This window comes from Nyctibius grandis, chromosome 27 (genome assembly GCF_013368605.1).
Source record: "Nyctibius grandis isolate bNycGra1 chromosome 27, bNycGra1.pri, whole genome shotgun sequence".
NCBI classification, from domain to species: domain Eukaryota; kingdom Metazoa; phylum Chordata; class Aves; order Nyctibiiformes; family Nyctibiidae; genus Nyctibius; species Nyctibius grandis.
In genome coordinates this window covers 2,134,245-2,146,146 of record NC_090684.1, presented here as the reverse complement: position 1 = coordinate 2,146,146, position 11,902 = coordinate 2,134,245, and the positions used below count along the sequence as shown (strand labels likewise).

At 43.3% G+C, this 11,902-nt stretch overlaps 1 protein-coding gene across 1 annotated transcript; it reads right to left on the bottom strand.

Annotated features, from left to right (window-relative positions):
* On the bottom strand, positions 1-11,570 carry PM20D1 (peptidase M20 domain containing 1). The gene is made up of 13 exons (XM_068419311.1): positions 11,375-11,570; positions 9,905-9,991; positions 9,092-9,324; positions 8,255-8,341; positions 7,316-7,449; positions 6,739-6,858; positions 5,878-5,953; positions 5,583-5,644; positions 5,252-5,330; positions 4,076-4,147; positions 3,341-3,509; positions 2,526-2,625; positions 1-1,696 (listed from the first exon to the last, which is right to left on the bottom strand). The coding sequence occupies exons 1-13, from the start codon at positions 11,568-11,570 to the stop codon at positions 1,567-1,569; spliced, it is 1,545 nt and encodes a 514-aa protein (XP_068275412.1). The 3' UTR covers positions 1-1,566.
* Between the last annotated feature and the right edge of the window lie 332 nt (positions 11,571-11,902).

The following is an 11,902-nucleotide window of genomic DNA, read 5'->3' as shown; positions in this document are numbered from 1 at the left end:
TTATTAGATGAAAATGCCAATCTGGTTTCAATTATTTAGTAGATTGATACAGTTTTAACCCATTGGCCATACTGATAAGATCAGAATGCAAATGGAGAATGGTGAACGGAAAGAACAGGCATCACAGCTCCATCACTGTTTTCCAGGGTATTTCCTGTACATTCCAGTGCATTTTACAACATGATTTTAGAGCAGAACAACCACCCATTCCAGCGTGTAATTCAAACTCTGAAAAAGACCCACACATCTCTGCAACACTGCGACGGGAGGAGCTGCACTAGTACCCGCAGCACAGAGTCAGCACGTCAGTACAACAAAGCAGCTTTCACCCAGTCTTTACTTGGGCTAACACTGGGTTCTTAATTCTTTCTTTGTTTAATTAACAATAGTAACTCCAACTAAAGAGACTACCAAGGCCAAGAGAATGCTTAACCCTTTAGTGCTAGCAAAGGTAGGCATGCTAGTGCAAGAACACCAATATGAAAGAGTCACCATCAATGGCCTGTCTAGGTTTCTCGTAGAGCAGAGTTAGCAGAAGTGCTGCAGTAAAGTGAAATCTGCTTGCTTAGGCTGCAAAGGAACAGGGGCTTTCTGCTCCCACTGAAGTGGAAGAAACTGAAGGCCTTCACCATCTTTCCCAATCAAGTTCTCAGAGGACCAAAAGAGAAACATACACTACAGAACCTGACTCAGTGCAAAGAGAATAGATGTGAGCAGACAACACTGATGTATTTGCTTATTTAAAGCAGCAATTCCTTATTCTGACACCCAGCTACACACCGTACCCTGGGCCACACCAAAGAGTGAGAGAGGAAAAAAAAAACTCACCGAAAAGACAGGAAGGAAAGTTTTCAGCACCTCTGAGATCAGGGCAGCATCAGTTAAAGCAATACAGCTAGAACTTCTGGAGCTCAGTATTTTAAATAGAGTCAGAGATCAGTGCATACACGGGAGAACTCAGCAGTATGAAGTTAACCCTGACACTGGTTGAGAGCCCCTTTGATGCTGGTTGAGAGCATCACCTGGGGCAGAAGCCCCTACCAAGCAGCAGTGCACAAACTCTTAGTATAACTCTACCAGTCACACGAATCCTACACCACGCCACAAACCTTTCACGTGAGCTTTTGACAGATACATCATTTGTGAAAAATCAATTAACTATAAAATGAGCTTGTCAAAAGCACACATGGGAAGATTCACCTCTTTTACTGACAGATGAGTGACTGCTGATTATAGCTTAGATTTTTAAGTGACTACCAATTTCAGAGGCTTAAAGAAAGTGCTGAAAAAATTAATACCATCAGATTAACTGCTGCATGTCAGAGCAGGGAAGAACAGAAATCAGGGTTATTTGTTGTGTTTTGTCCAGGTTCTTATCACTTTCTGGCAAACTCTACATTTGCCTAAAGCAGCAACCAGCAGTTTTTCTATCTGTATGTAAACCACAATATGCAAAAAACAAATTCCAGACGTAGCTCAATACGCCACACAACTGCATCTTATGGCCCAGCCCGCTGCCATCCCAGAGTCCACCTTAGTAGCTGCTGCTCTTCTCAGGTGTGTCTCTCACAGCTCGTGGGAGTTCGAGTGAGGCTCCGGAAGCTTCTCAGTATCACAGTTCTTTATCAGCTGAAAGAGGAACTCGACCTGTTTCTCATAATTCTCAACTGAGATTCTCTCATTCAACCCATGGATCCTAGAAGAAAGAAGAATGCTTTTCATTCCAGTGTGCATTTGTGGCCCACCTGCATATACCCAGCACCCTGCTTGCCTGTTCACTTCATAAAGCAATGCACAACATACAAATACAGCAATACACACCAAATACTGCACTGTAACTGCAGTGTCTGTTTCTGAGGCCAACCAAAATTTACTGATTCTAAGGCTCAGCACACAACAACTAAGTCCATAGTGTACGTGGAAAAGAAAAAAACGGTATTCTAGCTCTTTGCCCATTTCTTGGCCATTTATGTCACTGTCCTGTACAGCTACAAGGACACTCTACGCCTGTATCGTCTGCACCTCAATAAAACAACAAATCTAGTACATGCTAAATAAACAAACAATCCCTTGCCCGATGATGTTCTTTGTTATCACTTTACTCCAGGAAACCTAACTTCCAGCTCTAAGGAGCAAATAAATTCAGTGGTATGTGTCCAAACATAGGGATAAATCTCTTAAACAAGGCCAACGACCAGAGCAACACCCTTCACACTGCTGCACTGTATAAAGGATCCAGTCAGCTTCACAGCACTGCTTACTACCGAATGGGACACCTAAGTGACGTTGTATCTGCATTTGAAGTAAAGAAGAGCAAGGGCTAGCACTCTCCCAGTGTAATTACCATCCCCTATTTGTGCAGCACCCAAATCTGCAGGAAATAGATGGCCTAACAGAACATGAGGCAACACCACCACCATGCCAAGGTATACAAGGCTGGGTTTCCTTCTCCTAACGCACATCGATTTTCTCTCTCACTAGTCCCCACCCCAAACAGCTGCCCACGTGCAGGCAGAACACAGTACCTGGGAAGATCGTCTGATGTCAAGAGCAGTGGGTTAAATCGATAAATGGCATTGGTGATGTTAGTGAAATGCCTGCTGTCTGTGTTTCCAACACACGTGCCTGGAAAACAAACCTCAGATTTACTTTGCATGAGAGCAGCAATTTATGACCCACACTTTTCCCAGGAGAAAGGAAAGGCATCTGATACCAGTTCTGTATAAGCCCTAGCTACACCAAAAGCAAAATCACTGGAAACAATTTATTAGTACATCCTGGAAGAACATTCTCTCCTTCATGAACAGGAGGAGCTGAACATACAATTCAATCATTGTAAGAACAGCCATGATACTCAGCCTCCACAACAGTTTAAGCTTCAAACTGCAGAGCAACAAACAGTACAGAACTAGGAAGGAGCTGCGAGAAAGGGAAGGGGCTGGGATCATAAGGAACAATGCAGAAAAGCAGGAATGGCTTTGCCAGCTATGAAAACAATAAAAGAAGAGCTAAAGCAAGAAGACCTCCTACTCTCCCTCACAATTCCTTTCTTCCCTGAAGAGATTCCTTTGTATGTGCAGAGAGTCAAATTCAAGGCTCATTGTTTCTGTCAGTTTCCTGTTTGCTTTTTTACTTCCACTACTAAAAAACAACAGTAAAACTTCTAAAACATGAAGAGGGAACAGAATAGAAAGAGGAAAAAACAGCTGTTTCCAGTAGTTAACAGCTGGGGTGGAGAAATACACAGAAAATGGAAACAAGTCAATACTGGAGGATGGGGGAGAGAAAAGCAGGGTGGAAACTGGAGAGGAAACAATAACCATCATGGGCTTGCTGTTACCTGGGACTACACTGTCAACATCTGGGAAAGTATCCAGAATGGTTCTTTGAAAAATATGGACTCCAAATGTCTGGTCATCCCAAGGACTGACGGGGAGTGGGTCAAAGGCCTCTACTACATCAATCCTTACTCTGTCATCAGCAATGGTGTTTCTAACTATCTCTAGCACCTATGGGCAAAACACAGAGATTAAATAAGCAAAAGAAATGAGAGCACATCCCTTCTAGATGTCAGCAAATGTTCCACCTTCCAGAAAATGTTTGTCCATGAGCTGCCAACTGTTGCTGCAAATACAGATGCACAGTTAGGCCTGAAGCTGCGTGGCAGTCTCTCTTTCTCAGCGGATGGCTGATACTTTAGCTAACTTGTTTAACCCCAGTGCAATCAGATGCACACTACTTTCTCGAGGTATTCCCGAACTGCTTCAGTCCTGAAAGGCAGGTGGTCACCCTGCTGCTACTTGGTAGTTAAGTCATCCAAGTAAATAATCCAGAAAAAGCTCCCAGAGATGTAAACTTTCAGCAAAGGCTTGGGAAGGGAAGATATTATTTACTGACAATGTTTCACAGCTGTCCTTGGCTGACAGGCATGCCACACCTACTGAAGTGTGCAAGACTCACACGAGAGACAAAAAGAGTGTTCTTATAGAACAGATCTGCTGCCACAAATGGCCAAGTGCCACCCTGCTCAGAAAGGGAGGGAGAATAGCCCCACACCTGAGGGTACAGTAAGTACCTCAGCGGCCTTCTCTGCAGAGTGGATCCGGAAATTCACGGTTGCTTTTGCAGAAGATGGGATGACATTTATCTAGAAAAAAGGAAGGACCAAAACTTAAAAGGAAGTTAAAAACAGATTAAAATGCCAACTGCAAACTCAGAATCCAGGCGTCAGACTAATGCTTCACTCTGTTTCCATGAACATTAAGTGTGACATCTCTTTCTGCACTGTGTTAAAATACTCTAATCTATAATGCAGATAATTACACAAAGAAATATTCATCAATTCAACAAAAATGAAGTTATCTGTTATATAGAATTTTTCTTCTTGAGATAATATAAAGTTTCTGAAGGGAGAGTGTTTAAGAAATTCTTAAAGTTTATGGTGTTTTTTTAAGAAATATTTTTACCTAATTGTCATATTACTTTTCCCCAATTATGAGACACGGAGGTCGCTTAACAAATGATGTTACTGAAGACACATAACTCTTCTCTTCTACAGAGTGAATATTTATAAGTTTGTCACACACAAAAGGTGCAATCTTTAGAAAAAAACCAAGAAACCAGGGTGCCACTTCCCTCCTGACCACTCAGTGTCACTGTTCAGCCACTGTACCTTGCTTTCTTGCCCAGTGATGCTCTTCAGTAACAGATTTTTTCAGGGACACACCAAACAGCCTGTTTATTTTCCAGGGCTACAGTATTTTTGGACAGCTACACCTCCTTATCAGGGTAAGACCTGGCTGTATCAGCTAGAACCTGTTATCTCTCAGTCCAAGGTGCACACTAACCCTGCTCGAATGAAGGTAAACGCCAGACCCGTGCTCACAAACACAAGACCCCATCTGGGCTAGGGAAGTGTTTACGACCATGACACAGTTTCAAATACTGTTATTGATACTTTGTATGATTACATAGGAAACGCTCTTTCTCGTCCATCTTAAAATGTAAACAATCTTAATGCTGGTTTACAGAGATCTTTTTGTGACAGAGGTCAGGTACTCCTGAAAGGCAGTAATTGTCAACTGTAGCTAAACCGAAGCCACATCTAGAGTGAAAATGAGACTGGTGGTGCCACCACACAGGGTCTAAGACCAGGGCCCACACTGATCTTATAACTGCATATAAATATGTGGAAACAGTATATCCAAATGATCTCATTTTACTACACGGAGAAAAATCAAAATGAAACTACCTTGATTCCTGCGTTAAACATTGTGACTGCTGTAGTAGTTCGAATCAAAGCATTGGTGGAAGGTTTCCAGGCAAGAACTCTTACAAAAAAAAGAAAAAAATCTTTTTTTCAAAGTTTAATATCATTAAAACATAAGCACCACAATTACATAGGCAGTAAGTTGAACGATGGCTAAGTCAATTAACAAAGTAGTTATTAACAGTAAAGCACTGACATTGTCTAAACTATGAAACGGTGTAACTGATTTCCTGGGAAGACTAGAAATGGCCAGTGGTCTTCACCTTTTAAGAGGGAGAGGCTAGGAATGTTCATCAAGGACATAATTTCTTACCTCCTGACAATAGGGGAAAACAGCCATAGATTGCTCATGATGAGATTGAGAGGAAACGTGAACTAAGTGAAAGAAACAAAACCACAAATCAGAAAGTTTCTAGTTTTAAAGGAGACAGTGAAGTCACTTGGCTACAGCTGAAACAATTCCAGCAGAAACAGTTATCTGGGAGAAAGGCCAGCCTAAGTCTTCTCCTTTCCAGGAACTCCGTAACTGTGCTCTAAATTCATATGCTGGGTTACTCTTCACTTATTAATATGAAAATCTGAGAATGAAATGCTAGTTCTTTCCTCACCTCTGATGCAAGGTGCTCCATAGTCATGAGTTCTGGCCCATAGCCAAACAGATTGCGCAGGGGATTCTGCTCCAGTCTAGGGCAAAGCAAATCAACATTTAAAATTCAAAAAAACTCTCTGGCTATTATTGCTCCAGAAGGTTGACAGGAATTTGATCTGTGAAATGTATCCACGTATTTGAGATGCGACCACTCTTTCCTCTCCTGGTATGTAAATCTGTGAGCACAGCTCCATGACTGATTTCTGAGCATTCCACTCAACATGCAAAGATTTTCTTTCAAGAACAGCTGAAAAAATCCAAAAGCCTGACTCTTAAAAAGAATAAATGGAAAACTACAAAAATATCACACCAAATTCCATCATATATGTACATATTAAGTTTTTCTAAAATATATATTTATTAGACAATTTGATAGCTACACAGACATGTAATGAGATGATTCACTCAGCCACATTCTGACTTTACACCATGTTTATTGGCTTGGATAATTACCAGCTAGAGGTAGGAGGTATGTGCAAGAATAAATTCCAGAGACATTCTGCAACCCAAACAAAGCATTCTCTATCACTGCAGAGTAAATTATGATAGACATCACGATGCACCAATTGTCTTGGTTTTAAGGAATCAACTGACACTAGGAACAGTTGAAGTGAAAAGACACTCCAGACATTTGGCAATTGTCCCTTTGCTGGGGATTGCATTTCTACCCTTCAAAGTGAGCTACAAGCTTAAATTTCAAACATATAAGGGGAATTTGCAAAATACTCTAAATATAAATATGAAAAAAGAAAAGTCACATATCAGTGACTTAGGAGTCTGCCTGATTGCCTTCGAAGTTCGATGGCAGGGAAGGTCTCACCTGGACATCGCTGCTGCAAGAATGCCAATACTTGTCTCCTTAGGAGGAAAGGATGAATGTCCTGGCTCTTTTTCCACCGTGAAGTTCAGTGTCATTGAACCCTTTTCTGTGATAGCAATTCTGGTCAATGATAAATAAATAAGTGATTAATGCAACTCCAAACACACATGCACAGACAATAGGTAAAAAGAACAACTCTGCATATTTTTAGTATCATAAAAACCACCAAAGAAGCAGCAACAACAAATCCTTAAGAACAAATCCTTAACACAATCTTTAAATATTTGGACGACTGATGTCTTGGCTGCTTCCCCAGCGAGCAGATTCTACAGCACACAATTAACACGCTTGCACTGGCGAAGTGGAATATTCTGCTTTTGTCAGCACAGCTGCAAGGAACAGCAAGCAAATGCTGAAGGTCCTTTGCTTGCACTTTGTGCCACTGCTGTAGCTTTAGCAACGCCAACGCTGCCACATGCCTTGTAAACATATTTTAGTGACACTACCAAGGTCATTTCTCACACTTATTGAAAATTAATCACTTTCAACACAGTCAATTGTGTTCTCTCTTACTTACACAGCTACCGGCTTGTTCACTCCCGCAATGATGCCATCTAGTATTGCACTTCCCTCATCCAGTAAGAAGGACAGTTTCACTCCTCTAGCTTCCAACAGAGCTGCAATCTTCATTGCTCCCTTCCGACCAGACACCTGTGAGAATCCAGAGGAACTGGTCAGATTAAGCCATGCCGTTGGGAAGAATACTGGAAAACATCTTGCTATTGACAGTGACCAGTGCTACAATGCAAAGAATGCAAGAAATCCCCGAGTGAACAGCTCTAGAGCAACCTGCCAACAAAAGGTTCTCCCTAGTAAAATTCGTTGGAGATTGTTAAGGGCCTAGTAGCAGATGAATTTATGTCCACATTGCGGAATGCTCTCATTCATGAGTCACTGAACGTTGCTTTGAATCCTACTAGTTCTTGGACACAATGATATCTCAGAGCTATAAGCCTCACAGATTAATTAGTAATTTTAAAGAGGTATTCATTTTAACTATTAACAATTTTTTCTCTTTACATTTTGAAAATGAATAAGCAAAACCACCTCATCTGTCTCTTTGTACCATTTCCTAGTGGGCATACCCACAAAAGCAGAACATTTTTGTTAGCTCCTCCTGACCATTTGGAACAGCCATGCGTATCTCAAGCCAGCTTTTCACGTACTATATATACTCCAAAATGTGACTGCTGCTGCACCTTCCATGCAGAAAAGAATTTGAACTAACACTCTACTGTGTTCTTTTCTTTGCTCATCACACCAAACCCTTTGTCAATGTCACTTGAAGCCAAACAATCAATATGTAACTATGACCACGTGCCTGACACAGTATCTACACACATAACTAGGAAAACCAGGAAAGACTTTCTAGCTAAACAATGTTTAAAAATTAAGCCTTGTTACATGCATGAACAATGCAAACAACTAGTTGTTTTGATGAAATGAAAGAAAATACCTCTTCATCATGTCCAATGCCAACATAGAAAGATCTGCAGGGTCTGTAATTTCTTCTCAGCAAAAACTCTAGAGCTTGCAGAATACCCTGCAGAAAAAAAAAAGCAGAATGTATTGTACTATTCTTGTGTTAGTAAGGAGAATAAATGTAAAAGAATGCAATGTAATGTAAAAAATATGATGCATTCAAACCCATTGAGGAGACTTTGTCCTGTTCACAGCTGAGCTTTTATTTCTACAGCTCCTACTGATGATATTCGTATTCTCTGGAAAATACACTGCAATACTCTTGAGCAATAATGCTTCAGACTTCATGTGCTATACTGTGTCAGCGTACAGACACAAAACACAGTGTGGGCTTGTTCTTGCTACTGATGCAGTCAGTGACAAACTGCACAGGAAACACGACAGAGTTGCAATTATCTAAGCAATTCCCTGTTCCTTTAAACTGTTTCTTTTGAAACTCAAGCCTTTTCAAAGGGTCAGGTTTGGCTTTGAATGTCCATATGACATCTGGGAAAAAGTAAAAGGTCTATCCCTGATTTTAAACACAGCATTTGACATAAAATTTAAATATGACATTTAACCAAATACATCTGCATCTGTGAATATGTTTTTCTGTATCTTTTAAGAGCTTTAACTCTGTTTTCTTCAGTAATAAAAGACCATGCCTCTTCATCTCTAGGAAAAGTTGGGAGAAAACTGCCAGGCTTAGGAATTTATCACTAACATCCTGCATTTAAAGCGGGGCAATACAGTAAATTTCAAGAGAACAGATGCCTCCAATCTGCCTTTTTCAGGCTTTGTATCTCTCTGAAATATTACCAAGATGACGTACTATGGCAGAGTTTTTGTTATCCAGCGTTCCTCGTCCATAGATGAAACCTTCATGCTCTGCAGCTGAGAAAGGAGGGAAATCCCAGCCCTCTGGGGGAGCAGGCACAACATCCATGTGTGCAAGCAGCATATAGGGCACCATTTCAGGGTTAGAACCCTGGACAGTAAAGAGATGGCTGTATTTCCCAACAATTTCATGTTGAATGAGCTTTGAAGAAAATACAGCCGGAAAGACTGTCAAGAAAAAAATTAAAAACACATGAAAAAGAAAAATTAACAATAATGTCCAATTTTATCATTATATTCTCCATAGAGGAGCCATCTATTTAGCCTCAAGGGGAGCACTGTAAATAAGACTGACCACAACAAATTTGCTTCAGGAAGCAGATGTGCAGCTGTGTTCTCACACTTCTACCAGTCCATCCCGCTTTGTATTTAAGACTTCCCTAAGCAAAACCAGGAACTGTTGTTCACCGGTGCAGGCAGCAGTGATGGGACTGCCAAAAAAGCAGGCTGAAGCAGGGGTAGTATTCCTCTTTTTTTTTTTTAATGGCAAGGTCATTTAACCATCTCAAGGACCAAAAATCACCATTGCAAAAGGACATTTGAACCTTCTCTGTTCTAGCTTTGGCCATTGCTACACCAAAGTACGCTGTTGCAGAGGTGACTTATGTATGCCATTTTTGCCAGTCCTTTCTTGAGGAAAAACAAAATAAAAATCTGTTCCATTATATTCAAGAACCATATATACTCTCTCCAATTTGTTTACAAAAATAAAATTGAGCAGAGATTGCCAAGAATGAAAGTCCAGTACCTTCCTGAATGTAATTCCCAAATTCTGCCATGGCGGTTGTATTCAGGTCCTCTGGAGATATGGAAACAGTTGGGATTTTAATAGCACCTTCAATGAAATACGAAACAAATCATTTGACACTGAAATCAGTCAAATACTTGAATTGCATTTCAAAAGGGAAAGTAATATTTACGTTCCTGAATATTTTCGAGGCTTTAAAGATTATTTCACAGGATAGCAAGAGCTGCCACTATCAAAAGACTGATGTACTTCAGCTGAGCTGTGCGCACGCAGCACACCGCTATTCCTTCCAGCTTCAGCCAAGCTATTTCTCTAGATACTACAACCCCGTTTTTCACGCTGAAGTATTGAATGATGTTATTAGAAATGCTACTGTCCAGGAGCAGCTGCATTTTGCTAGGGTCAGCCGATTCCTCATAAACTATTCTGGCAGCTAAGCAGGCAGCTTAGTTGGCAGCTCAAGGTTCTTTTTCAGTAGTAAGTCAGGTTGTGATGGCAAGACTGTTACAGCACCTTCCTTCACACTGCTCCAACCCTTATATAAACAGACAGGTCTTTTGTTGATCCTTCTAGTCTGCTCTGTCATTTAAACAGGGTCAGACTAGACTGCTCTCCCATACTGAGTCACTGTCATGTAAAATATGGATATAACTTAGCCCCAGCTGCCTATCCTACGAGCATCTGCCAGGTGAGGTTAGAGATTGTTTTAAAGGTCGTGTTGTTCAAGAAGAAACACAAAAATAAGTTCTCTCTTGTACCCCTGCATTTTTGCATTTAAAAAGTGTGTAAATAGAATTTGCTAAGCAACAAATCTTACAAACCAGCAAAGATTTACAGAACCCAACCCCTACTTGAACAGCCACGGACTATCACGTCATGCCAGATTGTGGTTTCCTGCAAACTGCCAGTGCTCAGGAGGTCTAAATATCTTCCAAGTCTCCTGCAGAAGACTGTGTCAAGAGAACACAAACACACCCCGACCTGTTACGGACAGGCTGCCTACGATGAAGTGGTGTGCAAGGTTTCAGCCAGCAAGAAAGAAAAAAAAAAACCCGACAATGATTTATCCAGTGGACAAAGAGATGCCTCGCTAATGCAGTCACAGGGTGCCTGGAGCATTCTTTGTGTACGAGAGGGAAACGGTGAAGAAAATCAACACGGGAAGCAAGCTGGCTTCAGGAGAATAAACACCGGTTTTCTCCAAGGGGAAAGCACCTGAGGGACCGTCCCGCTTCACCGCTGCCCACATCCCACCCGCGCCCCGCGGCCGGCCCTTGACGCCAGCCCCTCCCCGCGGAGAGGGCTGCCACGGCCCCAGGGCGGCTCGGGACGCCCCAGCCGCGACGCCGCGGAACCAGGGGGACCGGCAACAGCCCCGGAGCCGGGGCTGGAGGGGGGCACACAGGCTGCGGGCCCCCGAGGTGGGCCGGGAGGGTGGGCCGAGCAGGGCGGCCCGCCGGGCCCCCTCACCTCGCAGCGCCTCCTTGAGCTCCAGCCTTTCGCCGGCGCTGAAGGCGGCGGTGCCGCCGCGCCGCGCCCAGAGCCGCGGGATGGCCGGGGCGCGCAGGAGGTAGGCGCGGAGCAGCACGGCGGCCGGCAGCGCCAGCAGCGCCGCGCACAGCGCCAGCCCCGCGGCCCACGCCGCCGCCCGCCGCCTGCCCGCCATGCCCGGCGGACTCTGGCTGGGGAGCGGACGGGCGTGGCCGAGCGCCAATCGTCACGCACCCGCCCGAGAGGGTGGCCAATGGGCGGCTTGGACCCGCCCCCTCCGCGAGCGCTCCTGGGAGCCGTAGTTCTGCGCGCGGCACATTCGAGATGGCGGCGGGCGGGAAGGGAGCAATGGTTGCCTCTCCCCTCAGTGAAATCGCCCTCTGTGTTTTTTGTCTCGAGGGGACGTTTAGGAGCCGTGGCGAGCGGTGTCTGGTACCCGCAGTAGCAAGCAATAATGGGAATGTCCCCTCACCCTGGCTTGGGCTGTGCCTGGAGCCCGCTGGTAGG